At 34.6% G+C, this 19,564-nt stretch overlaps 1 protein-coding gene across 1 annotated transcript in view; it reads right to left on the bottom strand.

Annotated features, from left to right (window-relative positions):
• Nucleotides 1-7,800, bottom strand: part of LOC108735451 (microtubule-associated protein Jupiter-like) — a 43,458-nt gene extending 35,658 nt beyond the window's left edge. The window contains exon 1 of the mRNA XM_018467409.2: nucleotides 7,596-7,800. Within this exon, the coding sequence (XP_018322911.1) occupies nucleotides 7,596-7,657 (62 nt within the window). The 5' untranslated portion in view covers nucleotides 7,658-7,800. The remainder of the gene's footprint in view (nucleotides 1-7,595) is intronic.
• Nucleotides 7,801-19,564: the final 11,764 nt, after the last annotated feature.

Genomic DNA, 19,564 nt, shown 5'->3' with positions numbered 1-19,564 from the left:
AATTAATAAAATGAGTTAATTACACGTAATTTTTTAATCCAATCCGCCTCGTGGGCTTCGTCATTATAACCGGCATGCTCACCACTACTTGGGCATTAGTTATTATACATACATACATACATATAGAAACTGATGAGTGCACTAACATTCACGTACCACTCTTATTCTGTACACAACCAACAACTTTGCACTATCGTTAAAAAGGTATTGACCTTAATCAAGGAGGCTTTTTCATATTCTTCAGGGCATATTTGCTTCGTAACGACGAAGGCTTTTAAAAAATATTAGCTGCGTCATACTCATTTTGCCTTAAATGCCAACATTTGATGATCTATTATAATATTATTTATAGGTACCTATGTATCTAACCGAAAAAGGGGCAGATACGCAATTAGCCGTGCAACCATTTGTTCCGCACTCTTTTTTAATGAATGTAGAATTAATTCGATGTATGGTACATGTAATAGATTGTACACAGATCGAGACATTTGCGTTTGTTTGTTGTTAGTTACAATATAAAATTACTTGTTGGAATTCAATGAAAAATATGTGCATAGGACAGTGACGTATGACGAATTGGATGGTTAACCGGTATTTTGTTATATTTAATCAATGAAGGAAACCAAACTCGAAAAAGAAGCCACTAATAATAACCGCAATACGAATCACAACGTCTTGCGGTTACCTGCTACTGCTTTGTTATTGCTCAAGTTCAATGGCATTCATTCATTTACTTCCAGCTTAATTTATTGCTAAAAAGTTACAAGGAATGTTGCAGAAGGTGGCCAAAAGAGGGTCAGTTTAGGAAGGCGAAATCAGTTATAAATTTTTAAATTTAGAAACAGCTATTTTTCTACACTGTTCGTTGTATTATGTAAAATACTGTGATCAACCTCTCAGATTATATTTAAAATACAAATGATTCATTTCAAATTACTTGATATGTTGAAAAAAAAAATAGAATTTCTCTTTATTCCAGTTAAGTAATTTATTGCTAATATCGCCCTGTTGAATTGACCGAACTATAGCAACATCTTTCTCTCCGAGTTTTCATCTTGTAAAGCGATCACTCTGTATTTCGTTCATCATAATTTTTATTTCTTGAGGAATTTTATCCGTCAAAAGTTATTTAATCGCACTATTAAAATGCGAACGTTTTCCTCTTAATAAACAACTTCCTCGAAAGCAATTAAATTACAACTGCACGCACGTGAAAATATTAAACACAGCAATTTGTGAATTCCATTTAGCCACTGATGCACTTACATTTGCAGAATTAAAACCGTTAGAAGACTAATCCTAAGTGAAAATCATAAAAACGATATATGTTAAGCTAAGCTATGAGTACAAGCTAAATTAACTTTCATGAATAATGAACAGGTATTAACAGAGTCTGAGTTGAGACTTGTAATGTTTCAGAAATGTTGATGTAAAAATTTTGATAAAATAAAAACAAATTCTGCTTCAGTTAAATTGTTTTGGAAAAGAGAACATATTTTCGTTAGATGTACAATAAATGGCATTAAAAAGAAATGCTACTAGTTAATGGCCTTAAATCTGTACTCATTAGCATAGAGACTGACAATTAGAAGTTTTTTTTAATACTCTCCATTGTATTGATCCCAATTGGACTTCAGAACGGATGACATGTGTTCTTTTGAATGATTTCTGCAGGGTGCCCTGCATTCGCTCTTTCAAAAGCTTCTGGCACCAGTCATCGCCATTTGCATCTATTGTATTGACGAGTTTAAACAAGGCAAAGTCCTCATGTTCGACACCAATTCAACTGAGAGCTTTTAACGAATGGCACCGTTTGATCGAATGATACGTTGGTACACACATTTGGATGTGTTCAAATAATCGATACGTTCAAAATTATATGGCTTATAAATATGACAAGAACAATATTATAATCGTCTAAATATATTGACAGGAAAAAGGACATAAATCACAGAAAACTGCGCAATGACTTGCTTACAAGGTAGCAACTAATTACACTTGATAAAGCTGTAACTGCCCAGAACACAGGCAGAGCTTTCAGTAATTAAAATCTTTTGATGTGTTTAAAAGCGTTTTCATTTTATTGTACGTGTGGGAGATATTTAGGACAATTAACATCTAGCAAGGAGGTGTTTAAGATAGCCTTATAAATGAACTGAAAACGGTATTGACAAAACAGAATCGTATGAAAATAAATAAAAGTAAAACAAAAATACTGGTATGCAAGGTAAGAAGACAGGAGACGAAAAATTGGAAAAAGGGGTTAGTTTTCAGTATCTATCGGAAATTAGCTAACTCAGGATGGAAGGAGCTGTAGGAAAACAAAATAGAAAAAAGCGCAACAAAAAGAGGTCACTTCTATATTCCAGAACGGTTAATTTAGAAATTCGAAAAAGATTGTTAAAGGTGTTTGTCTGGAGTACGGCGCTGAATGGGTGCGAAACAAGGACGGGGGCTTGGCTGGGAAAAAGGCCAGAAGCGTTCAAAGTGTGGTGTTACAGGCGAATGATAGGGATACCGTGGATAGAGAAGGTTAGAAATGACGAGGTATTAGAAAGAATAGGAGAACAGAGGACTCTATGGAACTCAATCAAGAATAGGCGAGATAGGTTGGTAGGTCACCTTCTGAGGCATGAAGGGCTAGACATATCAGAAGGAGAAGCGAGATAGACCTAGATTAAATTCCTGTTTACAAATAGTTAAGGATATGGGTTGCTCTAGCTTTAGGGAAATGCGAAGATTATCTCAGGATAAGAATATGTGGAGATGCGTGTCCAACCACCCTTTAGGACTGACGACCTTATGATGATGATGATGATGCTTTTTTACATAGCAAATAATGTACTTGAAAGTGAAAAATGACAGTATGTCGGGTCTATAAACCTTAATGAATATAAATAATAGTTCGACAGTAATAATTATGATTGCAATGCAAGTTTGTGTCTGCGAGGTATATGTTTGATAACAACAGTTTCGTTGACCATTTTCACACGCGCCGCATAGAATCCGTCACGCTGTTGTTTATTAGGAAACAATAAAAAAGTTTAAAGTTGACTGACCCATTGCAACGGACACGTAAAGTAACGAGCGATTAATTAGTTTTAATTCCATGAAATTAAGGAAAGTAAGGCAACAACCAAATCGACCAATAAGTCGTGGCATTTTCTCTCTTCGATAAATAAGCGGTAAGCTCGGTTTCGTTTACGTTTACAAACCTATAAATGTCACCACTTTGCGTTTTAATTGGCGTGGGTAATCGTTAAGGGCATATTAGCAAAATGGTTTAATAATTAAAATTACAGTTGCACATTGCAATTCTAGTTAGAGACAATAAGAGATAAGGAAGACTCTTTCAGAGAATTTAGCGTAAGAGAAAAATTGAGTTAAAGTGTTTGACACAAGAAGAAAAGCAAAAGTAATCGAATTAGAAAATATTTTCAGTTTTAGAAGTTCTAAATATAGATGTTCGATTACTTATAATTATTAGATCACCTATATATATACAGGGGCATCAAAGTGACTACAAAGAGCGGTTTTGATCCACTCTGTATATATTATCAAAATAAACAAAACTTTGCTTATAATGGAAAAACTAAGTGAACAATGAATCGAATTGTTACCTTGAATAAAAAAAAAAGACAAAGAAAAAAGGCCAGTGACCTGTATAATTTTAAGATCCTTAGTGAAAACTTAGTTGGAATGATACATTCATAAGTTCGAATTAAAAACAATAAGTACGAGACGCAAAAATTATAAAGCAAGTGCTAATACTGTTTACAATTACGTGATAAAATGTACAAATATCGTTGAACTCGGATTTATGTATAAGCAGCGTGATGCTTATTCGCTATTAACTAAATTTGAATACATTTTAAAACCGTTATCTCTGGCACAAATGAATTCAATGTCAATACTGCTTTTGTTGCGGAAAACGTTACCTATACATATGCACGTAGCTATATTCATTTACAGTGGCGATTCGTGGGTGCGTTATCTCCGACAAGACAATCGCAAAAGGCTAAATTATCCATAAAATGTAACCAATTTTAACGTAATCGTATGGAACCAGTTGAAATTGTTCAAATGTAATCGTTTCCTTCGTCAATTCGTTCCAGAATGTTGTTGTGCTATTAGAGGAGATAGACACCCTACAAATTGACTGCATGACATTTGTCATTTTCCAACGGTAATTCGTATTTTTTATACCGCTCTGGTAAAATTGGAAAAATACTTGACGTTGCTCAATAAGAAAGTGGCCAAAAAAACTATTGGCCGAAAAAGAAACTAAAATTCACAGGTTTTTCCATGCTATTTAAAATATAAAATTAATCGATCTTACAAAGTAACGTTCTCAATACAATTGATACGTCGTCTGTAGAAAAGCTGCAATAAAGTTGCAGTAGGTACATTAATTTATCTTGTCATAATAAAAATTCTACGGTTTCTCCTATTGCAGGTACGGCGAATGAAAAAAAAAAACTGAACCAACTTTAAAAGTAACGTTACAGAGCAAACCGACCATAACTGTGTTGTCATGCTCCATATGGTTCATTGCGAATTTCTACGGATACCGAAATGCTACAGGACAAACGTTTAAAATATATTATACGTATCACAGTCAAAAACAGTTACAACTGACCACCGATCTTAATCTTCACAGAACATAAAAAAAGAAATTGCATACCTATCTAGAGTGAAATATGAAAATTTTTCTCATTTCAATATTTCATTTTTTCACAAATTAACAAGCACAATAACTGTTAACAGAAATATAAATTGTGTGGCATTAAACTTGGTTCGGTATGGAGTAGAAGTTGGTGCTATTAGAAGTGCGTCCGCTAAAGTTAATTGGTTAAATTTAACTAAATTTGCTCAATTTAGAAGTAACTAGGTCGTCATGGAAACGGTTTAGATACTACTAGGTATCCATACAAACCACTTACTTCCACATCATTAATTTTAATTGAACTGAAAAAGTTTATAAGTAACACTTTCTTTTTTGGATCTAATTAAAATAAAACGGGAGGTATACTGACTCGGTTGCACTTGACATTGTTAGAGCTTAACTGAAGTGTAACTGAACAATAACAATTAAACAAGAAAAATATATACATAATATAATATAAATGTAAGTATAGTCGCCGCTGACAAAGGGATGAAATGCTGAAAGGATGGTGTATGCACCTAAAGTATTAGTGATGAACTTAAGCAAAATACTGTACCTACTTAGGTTTTATCCGTGGCTTCGCTCGCATTCATGTCCTAACTAAGAGTCAAGGATCATCAACGACTATATGTGTAAAACTAATTTTCCTATCCCTCGGGAACAGTATTTTCTTTCTAGATAAAAAGTACCCTATATCCTTTTCTGTATCCCTGACAATGTGTGTACAAAATTTCATGATGATCGGCAAAGTATTTAAAGTGTAAAATAGTAACAAACTAACAAACTCTCATTTGTATGTATAATATTAGTTACGATTACGCATCTACTCTGTACTTTTCTTCCATAAAAATTTGTTAGAGAGAAGCTGAGATAAGCGACAGACAAATACCAAATCTAGACGAACAAAACCATTTAATTAATACTTGATTACAATGCAAAACAAACGCGTAACTTGATAAGGTAATAATAAGCATTCGATTACTTTTTATCTTTATTCATCTGTGTAGGTATGGTAAAAGTAGTTTCTGTCAAAGTAATTTAAAGCATGCACGTTAATAAACATGCTAAATAAAAATGAAGTGTAAGGACAAATGTAACAAATAAGTACAAAACATTTTCTTTTTTCTTTTTTCGAAATGCTAACCAGCTGATATAATGAAAAAAAAATCGACACCAGACACAAAACAATGCAGATACAGTAAATTATCGTTAATAAACTATTCAACATTAAGTTAATTACACAACAAACCGCTTTTGCACAGATCTAATTAAGGCGGTAATTATTTACGATCTGTTTTGGTGGTGAGTTTGAATTAAAAATTGCATAATCAACTCAGACAAGAATAGATCGATAAAAAAGCGTTACAAAGAAAGGAATGACCTTTTCGACTGGTTTGTTTAGTCCTTTTTTCATTAAGAATATGTAATTTAGCATTTGCCTATTGCAATTTCCTGTTTTGGTTCAAACTGAAGGCAGTGCTAAGTATAGAACTGTCTACGATGGTTCAATACTATCGATAAATGAAAAACATCACGGCAAAATGTGATTAAAGCAGAAAACCTTTGAAATGGTTGAATTGATTTCATATCCGCAAATAAACGCAAAGACAAACAAAAAGAAGATTTGAACCTTTTTTTAGTTAAACAGATGAGGTTGCTTTTAAAAATTAAATTATACACGTTGGTAGGTTGTTTCCGAAAGATTAATTATTGATTAAGCCTGCAGGACGTTTTATCTCAAGGCACTATATACCCTTGACACAGAATGCAGCCCAATGCTCCAGCTTTTTCAACCCTACATCGAAAACTATTCCTTCTACGAAAATTAAGTCAAGGATCTTTTGTACATTTATTTTACAATCAAATTTTATATTAACTAATATTAACGAAAATTATGAAATATCTGAGAAAAACTGATTTTCGTGACCTTTGATACTTTCTAATAAAAATAATGCCCCTATGAAACAATCAAAAAATGTAATTTCAGAAATACAATATTTTCTAGTGGAATCATTACATTTTCCTACTAAGAATATCTTATATCTAAAAACGAATGATAAGTCAGCCTGCATAAGTTGAAAGATTTTTACGAAAAATATCACATTAAAAAATAATTTTCGTAGGTAAGCCAATTTTTATCGCGATCTTAAAATACACCTAAATCAATTTTAAAAATCAATAAAGAAACGAACTAATTCCAATGTCACACTCATTATCGCGTGATATCCTACACTTTACTAAAAGAAAATCGAAAAAAGGCTATTTTCAATCCGTTTTCACAAAATTGAATTAGATTAATTTCACAAGATGTGATGGAAATTACATTTTAATAAAAAGATACCTACCTAATCGATGAACGTAGAGAAAATTGAAAAAGTTCTATCTAATAAAGAAAAACTTATTCTAACTTGTTCATCTGTCTGACAACAATTTTGGCACGAAGTTATTGTTAGTGAGATATTTAATTTTCTCTAAAATCAATTTCGTCAGAAGACCACTTCATCTTTCTAGGTCAAATCTCAACAGTTGATATTGATTGCTTTAACGCAACTCTGGTGACGTAAATTGAGAAAAATCTTTTATAACCTTAGAGATTAAAGCTTTCAAGGTGAAAGCTCTTAATTAAAAATTTAATGTAACTACATAATAGGGTATTATACAGGCTAATGCTCTTTTTAAAAATCTAAAATACAAATTATACTTACGAATAGTATAAGGAAATTAACTAATCCGCGGAGTATCCTTGCAGAATATTAAGGACAATCGTAACAAATACTATAATTATTACAATACTTTAAAAATAAGCAGGTAATGTACTTTCGTTTGAAATTAATAGGTACAAAAATGCTCTGCCATCAATCTACATGGAGTAGGTAAGCCGCACAAAGCTTTTTAACGTTATCCTTACAAATCTACCGGTAAAGCTCACCTTTTCTTTCCGTAGCCGACTTTGTCGAGTTCGATGTGCCTGTAGGTAGCGTAGGTGGCCATTGTTTCCTGTTTTACAAAAATTTTGAAACAGCGACTGCCAGAGCCGGTAAATTAATGAATGAATGAATGAAAGAAGTTCGTTCGCTAAAACAACCCGCACGAGATCGAACCAACAACAGCAAACAGCTGACTAGCGGGCCGCAAACAAGCAGCAGCTTTTATAACGACGATGCGCAGTAGGCCATGCAGTGGAATAATCACACTACAGCTGGCAGACCGATGTTGGTGGTGGATGGGGAATCTGATACTGGTACGAGGGTTAATAAAAAAATAGAACATCCAAGTAAGACAATAGCAATTAATGACTATGTCTGACAGGAAAACTAGTCAAAAACCGTATACCCCAAGGGACGAAGTCTTGCCGAAGATTAAGCATAGATAATGGGGTAAAGGGTAATCACTAGAAAAATTTTTGTTCAACAGATTTCACTGATAGAACCAAATCTAATCCAGTTTCAGATAAGTGAGGACGGAAGGAGTAGTAGGGATATAAATCAGAGGAAAGCGTAGGGTCGATTGGCCTTCAAGTAAAAAGAACGATTAATTCAGAAATTCGAGAATGATTGCTGAAGGTGTATGTTTGGAGCGCGGCGCTGTACGGGTGCGAAACATGGACGGTGGGCGCGGCGGAAAAGAAAAGGTTAGAACCGTTCGAAATGTGGCGTTACAGGAGAATGATGAGGATACCGTGGATAGAGAGGGTTAGAAATGAAGAGGTATTAGAAAGAATAGGAGAACAGAGGACTCTATGGAAGTCAATAAAAAATAGGCGATATATATAGGTTGGTAGGACACCTTCTCAGGCATGAAGGTCTAGTCAGAGACATATTAGAGGCAGAAATAGAAGTTAAGAGGAGTAGAGGTAGACCTAGATTAGATTAATGTTAAATAGTTAAGGATGTGGGTTGTTCTAGTTTTGGGGAAATACGAAGATTAGCTCAGGATAGGAAAGAGTGGNGAAAACAACGCACGACCGCGATGTGACGCTTCAGACAACTGAGCGGGACGCGAAATGTAATGCTTGGTTATGATCAGATGACATAGTTCATACACTGTCGAAGAGTTTTCGGTAGTTAGTCTACCTACCCCTATAGTCAACTATCCCCGGTCTCCCCTACCTAATTTCTGAAAACATCAAAATCAATTCTAAAAATTATTGGACTATATACAAGCCATACCTAATTTCGATGCAAATAAGTTTTCAGTTTCAAATATAAAAATCCGTAAAGTACATGTCGGGAGGAAAAGATCTGACCAAACGGTCGGATAGAGATATCTGTCATGTAACTGCGACAGCAAGCCGCTGAAGATGTCATCCACAGCTGATGACGATATGTCTGGTAGAATCATCAACTAATTTAGACCATGGTCAACAAACCCGGAAACCTCCGATGTCCTAATTGACTCCTGCCATGAAAGCCTACACCAATTAATCAGCATACTTATATCAGAAAATCTCAAAACGATTCACATGAGAATTTTGCGTTTTTTTAGTGGCAATTTAGTGATCTACAGTGATGTCTGCATGCTTTCCGACTAAGAAAAATTACAAACATTTTTACTAATTCCAACTTTGTAATCGACACCACAACCTCATCGTACGTGTTCGACATCCTTCCTCCGCAGGAAGACCGACTAATTATGTCATCGTATCCCCGAAAGNACTATCGATAAATGAAAAACATCACGGCAAAATGTGATTAAAGCAGAAAACCTTTGAAATGGTTGAATTGATTTCATATCCGCAAATAAACGCAAAGACAAACAAAAAGAAGATTTGAACCTTTTTTTAGTTAAACAGATGAGGTTGCTTTTAAAAATTAAATTATACACGTTGGTAGGTTGTTTCCGAAAGATTAATTATTGATTAAGCCTGCAGGACGTTTTATCTCAAGGCACTATATACCCTTGACACAGAATGCAGCCCAATGCTCCAGCTTTTTCAACCCTACATCGAAAACTATTCCTTCTACGAAAATTAAGTCAAGGATCTTTTGTACATTTATTTTACAATCAAATTTTATATTAACTAATATTAACGAAAATTATGAGATATCTGAGAAAAACTGATTTTCGTGACCTTTGATACTTTCTAATAAAAATAATGCCCCTATGAAACAATCAAAAAATGTAATTTCAGAAATACAATATTTTCTAGTGGAATCATTACATTTTCCTACTAAGAATATCTTATATCTAAAAACGAATGATAAGTCAGCCTGCATAAGTTGAAAGATTTTTACGAAAAATATCACATTAAAAAATAATTTTCGTAGGTAAGCCAATTTTTATCGCGATCTTAAAATACACCTAAATCAATTTTAAAAATCAATAAAGAAACGAACTAATTCCAATGTCACACTCATTATCGCGTGATATCCTACACTTTACTAAAAGAAAATCGAAAAAAGGCTATTTTCAATCCGTTTTCACAAAATTGAATTAGATTAATTTCACAAGATGTGATGGAAATTACATTTTAATAAAAAGATACCTACCTAATCGATGAACGTAGAGAAAATTGAAAAAGTTCTATCTAATAAAGAAAAACTTATTCTAACTTGTTCATCTGTCTGACAACAATTTTGGCACGAAGTTATTGTTAGTGAGATATTTAATTTTCTCTAAAATCAATTTCGTCAGAAGACCACTTCATCTTTCTAGGTCAAATCTCAACAGTTGATATTGATTGCTTTAACGCAACTCTGGTGACGTAAATTGAGAAAAATCTTTTATAACCTTAGAGATTAAAGCTTTCAAGGTGAAAGCTCTTAATTAAAAATTTAATGTAACTACATAATAGGGTATTATACAGGCTAATGCTCTTTTTAAAAATCTAAAATACAAATTATACTTACGAATAGTATAAGGAAATTAACTAATCCGCGGAGTATCCTTGCAGAATATTAAGGACAATCGTAACAAATACTATAATTATTACAATACTTTAAAAATAAGCAGGTAATGTACTTTCGTTTGAAATTAATAGGTACAAAAATGCTCTGCCATCAATCTACATGGAGTAGGTAAGCCGCACAAAGCTTTTTAACGTTATCCTTACAAATCTACCGGTAAAGCTCACCTTTTCTTTCCGTAGCCGACTTTGTCGAGTTCGATGTGCCTGTAGGTAGCGTAGGTGGCCATTGTTTCCTGTTTTACAAAAATTTTGAAACAGCGACTGCCAGAGCCGGTAAATTAATGAATGAATGAATGAAAGAAGTTCGTTCGCTAAAACAACCCGCACGAGATCGAACCAACAACAGCAAACAGCTGACTAGCGGGCCGCAAACAAGCAGCAGCTTTTATAACGACGATGCGCAGTAGGCCATGCAGTGGAATAATCACACTACAGCTGGCAGACCGATGTTGGTGGTGGATGGGGAATCTGATACTGGTACGAGGGTTAATAAAAAAATAGAACATCCAAGTAAGACAATAGCAATTAATGACTATGTCTGACAGGAAAACTAGTCAAAAACCGTATACCCCAAGGGACGAAGTCTTGCCGAAGATTAAGCATAGATAATGGGGTAAAGGGTAATCACTAGAAAAATTTTTGTTCAACAGATTTCACTGATAGAACCAAATCTAATCCAGTTTCAGATAAGTGAGGACGGAAGGAGTAGTAGGGATATAAATCAGAGGAAAGCGTAGGGTCGATTGGCCTTCAAGTAAAAAGAACGATTAATTCAGAAATTCGAGAATGATTGCTGAAGGTGTATGTTTGGAGCGCGGCGCTGTACGGGTGCGAAACATGGACGGTGGGCGCGGCGGAAAAGAAAAGGTTAGAACCGTTCGAAATGTGGCGTTACAGGAGAATGATGAGGATACCGTGGATAGAGAGGGTTAGAAATGAAGAGGTATTAGAAAGAATAGGAGAACAGAGGACTCTATGGAAGTCAATAAAAAATAGGCGATATATATAGGTTGGTAGGACACCTTCTCAGGCATGAAGGTCTAGTCAGAGACATATTAGAGGCAGAAATAGAAGTTAAGAGGAGTAGAGGTAGACCTAGATTAGATTAATGTTAAATAGTTAAGGATGTGGGTTGTTCTAGTTTTGGGGAAATACGAAGATTAGCTCAGGATAGGAAAGAGTGGAGGTGCGTGTCCAACCAGCACGGTTCTGTACTGGTGCGAAAGCTGGACGGTGGGTATTGTAGAAGAGGTTGAAAGCCCTCAAAATGTGAAGTTACGGGCGAATGATGAGGATACTGTGGATAGAGAAGGTTAGAAATGAGGCGATATCAGAAAGAGTAAGAGAATAGACGGCGCTATGGAAGTCATTAAGGAATAGGCGAAATGGTTTGGTGGGACACCTTCTCAAGCATAAAGAGACATAGAGACGTAGACCTAGATTAGGTTATTGTTCACAAATAGTTAAGGATGTGGGATGTTATAGCTTTAGGGAAATGCGAAGATTAGTTCAGGATAGGAAAGAGTGGAGGTGCGTGAGGAACTATCAGTCCTACGATTAGGATTGACGGCCTTATGATGATGATGACGAAGTAAAATCCTATTGTTCTAACCAGTAACTAACATGTATCCTACTAGTAGTTATTTACAGAGCAATTACTTACTGTTAAGTAGTTTTTAAGCCAAATTGTTTTAATGGTTCGAAGATGATTAGAAAATGCATAGTTTTCTTCCAGCGTTAAATCGTGATTTTTCGATCAATTTTACGTTTTAGTTTGTCGAAGCTTTGAACTTTCGAAAGCTCTGGCAATATTTGCATTTTGCTTCAAGAAATCATGAGTCCGTGCATATCTAATTCGACGTTTTTCATCGGAACGACAACCGTCATCTATTTGGTTACCGTTTTGCTAAAGATGAAACGGACAAATTCAACCGGAAACATAAAAAAATATTTCGTCCGTGAAATTGCTTTTGTTCTCACTGTGGAATATGCCACTGTCAGTGGAACGACTCCAGGAGATCGTTATTATATTTTATTATTCGGTTCATTTAATGACCGCTTGCATTTGTTGTTTCACACTTAAAAATAATAAAAAACAAAAGCGTTTTCCTATTGTCGAAGAAGCACATTAACCTTGGAATTTTCATAACACACGAAGCTGTTCTAAACAAGATCATTGTCTTAACTGTAAACATACCTGAGGAATTAGAATATGTGTTAAGAATTCAAAATTATTATGGTTATTAACAAAAAAGCAACACTAGAAGTTTGTTGACGCAGAAAGTAGCGAATTTCTTTAGAATACGTTAATACTAAACCATCCCTGCCATAACAAACTATTTTGATGTTGCCCATTCGGGAGCCAGGTCGGGTGGTACACGGGGCAGTTACTCTAAAGGCTCCAAGCGATACGCCGAAACAAATGTAGATATGTTCTGTTAATAAAATTAAAATTGAAAAGTAATTATGCTTTTGTATCATTTTATAAAGAAATAACATTAGAGTATCTACACTTTCGACAATATTTTTACTTATTTTACTACTTTTCTAAATTTGGACGCCTGAATGAACAGGAATAAAACCGATAGAAGATTTTTACACCAATAATAATTGCTGATAAAAAGTAACGATTGTTTTGTCATCATTGACTTTATACATACTCGTACTTACTTTCACTACAATTACAATCAAAAAGGTTTGCGAACAAATCGGTATCCACTTTTTGTCAATAAAATAATAATTTCTAATAAAAATTTTCAAAAGGACCTATTTCCTTCTATTCTTTTGGACTACAACACAAGTTAAAGTCAAATCTAAGTAAGGAGCATTAAAAATACAATTAAACTCTTATCCCAAAACAAATTAAAAAAATGTCTTTCATACAACCGTCTAATACAATGTTACCAATACTGTGAATAATTGTCAGTGGGTTAACCCACTTTCATGTGGAACAACTTCGTCAATTATAACTTTACAAGTATACAATTGATTTTCCGTTATTTCCTGTAACAACTAATACGCATGAATTCATTACACACATTGGTACACTCCGCATTTTGAGTAGACGCACACGTGTAATGTTTTAACATCCCTGTAATAAAATTAGGAGTCTATCAAATTTGTGCTTGTGTCTATGCCTCTGTCTTCTTTTTGACCTTATTAGCTGCGCCCAATAGGTCTTCTTCGTCAATTTTTTCTTCTAAAATAGTTTTGAAGAAGTCACCGCGGCGTATCAAGTGGTTAAACGTCTTTCCTCTTATGTTCCCTATAATTAATTCTAAGTAACTGTCCTTCCGGTTTATTTTTCTTTTTGTTCACGTCGTATTCCCCATTCGCGTCCAACACCACATTTCACACACTGCTAATCTTTCTCTGTTCCTTTGGGAGTGTGCATGTTTCGCAATTATGCAATGGTGTAATGCTCCAGCAGTTAATGTTTAATATGGTTTTAAAGAGATTTTTACCAATTTATTCAAATGAAATTCTTCCAGCTATACCAGGGACCCATTGCTGTCATATGTTATTTGGACGTCCAAATAGGTGTCATCAAGTAGGATTTAGTTTTGTTTTTTCGATAAGGTAATTGTCTTAGTAACTTTACTCAGTTAAAGGCAAAATAGAAAAGCAGAAATGAAAAAAAAAATGCGAGTTTTACTAAAGCAAGTATACCTTTGACTCCAAAATACAGAATTTGTTTGAATTAGTTATTAATTATGTATCTATGTACATGGTGTCTGTGTGTGAGCAAATTGGTTCACGTTTGTATTGTTATTCTTGAAACCGTTGACCAACAGCAACGTCGTCCTTGCTACTTGGAAATTTCACCTATAACATGCACGAAGAATCTCCAGCTTTTTCATTGACATTCAACGCGATCTCACGCGTGAACGACAGGAATTCTAAGCAAAATCGATTAAGAAGAACACACGTCCTGTGAACGCTGCTTGCTTACCTCCGATAGTTATATGGATAGATAAATGTCGTTACCGAGAATCGGCATTGTCAGAATAAAAAGTATTTGTGGCGTAATTAGGTAATAATCAACTAACGGACGATTGTTTTTATGCATTTTGAAAATGGAATCTAATCATTGTCATCATCATTCCCCATCGTATCGCATAGAATTCAATTTTCTGGAGAATCTGAGGGAGAGAGTGCAGTTTTATCTATTTTTAAGATTATCTCAGGCTAACTTCAGATTCATATAATACGAAACAATGAATATAATATTCCATTAAATATAAATGAATTAGGCTGTTATTAATATTAATTCCACAGCCTAAATTTTGCAAATTGCACATCATTTATTTAACGAGACAATGGAAATCATAGTTAGTTATCTTATTATACTCAGGAAAAAACGGAAATTCGAACCATAAAGTTAACACTTTAAAGAGCGGTTTTTGTACACCAATTGACGTCACATTAAACAATTTTTATTAATCTTAAATTGTATCTAATTTGAGGAAATTCTCAATGCTAATTTTGTGTGTTCGTACGTACCTATGTACAGACAGGTTCATTGGCTCTAATCAATTGGCTCTATAGTACTTGTAGATACTGTGTTTTATTTTTGTTTATTAGTTATAGTGTATTGTACCCGCAAGAATTTTTACTTAAATGACTTAGTCGGCGCAAACAAATACTTATGTCGGGGTGTGGTTGTAAACATATGTAAAACGTTAAAACGCCGCATCCGGTCGTTCTATAATAACTGGACTAAACAATTTCGCTGAAGTTAAATTTAAACGAATGAAACAAAAACAATTTGTAAGTGTTATTAAACCTAATTAATAAAAATATATTTATTGAACGGTTATCAATCATTTTTTTGCCAATATCAGCAATCCAGATAACAGACAACACTGGTATAAATCGACATTTTGTTTCAGGGCGAACATATTTGGCATAATTAAAAAACTGAATAATAATGGTGTATTTATTCCAAGCCTGAACCCGACAATATTATTTTAGTGTAATCCTTTTAAACCACCACATTATGATATCCCAGGAAAAGCCAACCGAACTCAAACGATGGCGTCCTCTGGGGTAAAGCACTCCGGATGTAAACTAGTTGCTCATTCGGATGTCCGGGCGGGCACTATCTCGGGGGATGTCATCAATAAGTGCAATAGGGGTATGTGCAATACTTCACGAGTAGGAGCGTGGAATGTTAGGACAATGAGGCAAGTAGGAAAATTGGAAATTGTTAATGGTGTATGTTTGAAGCGCTGCGCTGTACGGGTGCGAAACATGGACGATGGGGGCGGCGGAAAAGAAAAGGTTAGAAGCGTTCGAAATGTGGTGTTACAGGGGAATGATGAGGATACCGTGGATAGAGAAGGATAGAAATGAAGAGGTATAGAAAGAATAGGTGAACAGGGGACTCTATAGAAGTCAATAAGAAATATGCTAGATAGGTTGGTAAGAATGTTCGGAAATAGTTAAGGATGTGGGATGTTCTAGTTTTACGGGAATGCGAATATTAGCTCAGGATAGGAAAGAGTGGAGGTGCGCGTCCAACGAGTCTTAGAATTGATGATCCTATGATGATGATGAATCCTTTTAGTTTAAGAATTTCTTATTAATTCCGATATGTGACCCTGCATGATAATTATTAAAAGCGTAATCCCAAAGAAAAAATAGTTGATTTAACTCTGTCGTTAACTGAACTGAGTCTTTATGAGTTTGTCTGTCGTTAAGTTCGAACACGATAAGTTTAAGTCAAAGTATTATAAGTAAATCGCAATTCGAAATCCTAGTAAAAATTCTAGGTGATACCCTTATTTATACCATATATTAGGTCAATCTGGTCGCAACCCTATACAATTCGTTCCATCCCGACCTACCCCTTACAGGTTTCTCTGATCAAGATCCAATTTGACTGATACAGAACAATCACTTCAAGACCACACACAGGCCATCCCTATTAGGGTCTGTTAGGTGGTCCGATCCAATCGATGTATTTGATCAAATTTTGCTTCGACAGGGTATTTGGACTGCCCTATCCGATTCGAATCCTAGTCCTACTTATTTACTACTCGGTTTAATTTAATTCATTTTTTTTAATGATTTGGTAATTAAAAATTCCTAAAAACCATGATTCTGATACCTCCCTTAAAACCGTCAGTCCCTATTAATCATTTATTTTAATTTTTTATTAGTTAACAATTACTAATTCAAACAATTTAGTGGTGTGTGTTTCTATCAAAATTTCTAGCACATCATTAAAAGGAATATAAACAATAAAAAAAGTAATGATAATTCAAGTAGCAAAAATAGAGGACCTTATCGCTATAGTGAAAGTGTGTGATGTATATAATATTATAATGCTGCCGATAGTATCAGAAAAACATTAGACCCACTTCGTTGAACATGTAATAAAAGTCAAATACCAATACAGAGAAAGTGTAATAAAACAAGTGGTTATTGTAGTAAATATCCCCGTACCATGTCAACTGGTAAGGACTTAATTATTTACAATGTCATTTGTATTTTATGTTGGAGTCTCATCATAAAACACCTGCTTTAATGTTCACTACCCTTTTTATAAGTTAATGACACTTTTATTATTGAAGTTTGCCAAATATGTAAGGGATACAGATAGTATGTACATTTCGCCAAATTCTGAAAAGGAAATAGAATCTCTTCCTTTGTCCTAGTTACGAACGAAACCGAATACGAAGCTTTACAATTGGAAAAAGTCGTACAACAAAGTAAAGGAAAGCACTTAAATATTGGTAAATCAAATCATAAATTCATGACGACGAATACTACCTTAAAAGAATTATAGATTATCGTTTTCTACGAACAACTACAACAATTAATAGACACTGCAGCTTTCGATTATTTCAACTTCGAAATTAAAATGCAGCAATTGTACTTGAGTACATTGATACGGTTTTCAAATAAGAGAAATCAACTCCTCAGACGTACCTTAAAAGCTAGAACTTCTAAAACACAAACTACTTTACGATAGCATAAACTTGTGGCATCACAACAAAATAATATCATTTTAATACCTAGTCATTAATCCTAACTAATATTATAAATGCGAATGTAAGTTTGTTTGTTTGCTACCATTCCACGTTCCTACCAGTCATCATGAAATTTTGTACACACATTGTCAAGAGTACGGAAAAAGACATAGGCTATCCATTATCTAGAAAAGTTACTGTTTCCCAGGGATAGATAAATTATTTTCAAGTGGTAGTCAACTCGAGCGAAACCGCAGGTAAAACCTATCATGAAGTTTTGTACACACACAGTCGGGGGTTCAGAAAAGGACTTAGGGTACTTTTCATCCAGAAAATATATATTATTCCCGAGGGATACAGGAATTAGTTTGATATGGTTGTCGATGATCTTTGACAGGTATTTAACACATCAATGCGAGCTAAGCCGTCGGTAAAACCTATCATGAAATTTTGTACACACACAGTCGGGGGTTCAGAAAAGGACTTAGGATATCGTTTATCCAGAAAAGAATACTGTTACCATGGATAGAGAAATTAGTTGTATGTGGTCATCGTTGATGATTGATACGTATTTAGGATATCGACGCGATCAAAGCCGAGGGTAAAACCTTTATCAATACGTCACTATAACAAAGGTTTTATACGGTCAGTATTCTTCGATATTTATTGAAAATTCATCTACCACAAAAAAAATATACTTAGTAAAATATAAGTTTTAGTCAAGGTTTTTTATAAAAATGTAACTGACAAACATGTAGCATGTGCATTGCGTATATTTTGAAATGACTCTTTTAGGATAGTCGATCCCTACTTACAACTTACTTACTTTCCTTCCCCTCGATATTAATCTAATCCTCGTGTCTCTTTTCAGCTAATTAAAAATAACTTTGACCATTACTTATAGAAATAAATCATAGTCGGCTCCTTGTTTGTACCTACACTAAATCTACTTTCTACCGGGCGGGTAATTTGCAAATCCTTTTTTTCCGGTGCCTTACAACTATTCCGCATGAAAAATAGCATCCGTCAATCATCTTCAGGTCGCATCTTTTAGACCATTATGGATACCATACATACACACCCGTTACAACTTGGCATCATCAGAAACGTATATATTTGTAACAGGCACAAAACGTAATTCCGTATCCTGCTTATCTGGTGGCCCAAATATCTGTTATTTTTAGTTGGTTTCCTAAAAATTTGCGTAACGACAAGTAGAAAGCAAAACAACAGAAAAACAGAGGAACGGCTGCGACCGAAACGAACATGGCCAGCTCCGATTTTAGATCAAAATATAAAATGCACACACATGCATGCAAACGCACGATTACTGTACAGTACGTTACGTCCGTAACGTAAAGAAGCGTCGCAGGTTTCAATGACCTTTTGGCAAGCTCACCGGTTACGAATAGGCGATCAAGTACTCTTGGCACTCGACAAGGACGACTACGTCGACGGCAACGTTGATAGCGACGTCTCTTCCTTTAGACGTTAGGACTCGTAACGGCGTCGCACCGCAAAATGCAATTTAACTTCTGATCGATTTATTGATTTTATTTCGATACATTTTGCCTATGCATATTCTCTTATTAAACTTCTTATCACTAGTTGTGAACAGATAAACACACGAAACATAAGGCAGTGTTAATGATCAAAAATTGATCTCAAACTAGATCATCTATTAAGTGGTTTCTAGATTTTAGTTATTGAAATTCGACAAAGATTATTCCCTTTTATTTCATTTTTATAATTCTCTTTTGTGTACTTTTAAATTATTATTAACTAGTGACCCGCCCCAGCTTCGCACGGGTGCAACGCTGATACTAAATATATTTTTGTTTTGTTTAGATTATTATCGAAAAGGGGAAATCTTCAAGAGGTACCCCCTGAACATACTAAATATACTACAGAATGTCTTTATATACAACATTCACAGTTCTTTTGTCATTAGACAATACAAACCGGCCTACCGGCCGGTACCACCGCAACCGCTATGTCCCTCCATTTTAAATC

Source organism: Agrilus planipennis, unplaced genomic scaffold (assembly GCF_000699045.2).
Source record: "Agrilus planipennis isolate EAB-ADULT unplaced genomic scaffold, Apla_2.0 scaffold40, whole genome shotgun sequence".
Lineage (NCBI taxonomy): Eukaryota > Metazoa > Arthropoda > Insecta > Coleoptera > Buprestidae > Agrilus > Agrilus planipennis.
Note: the sequence above shows the minus strand (reverse complement) of the source record. Positions and strands in the feature narration are given on the sequence as shown.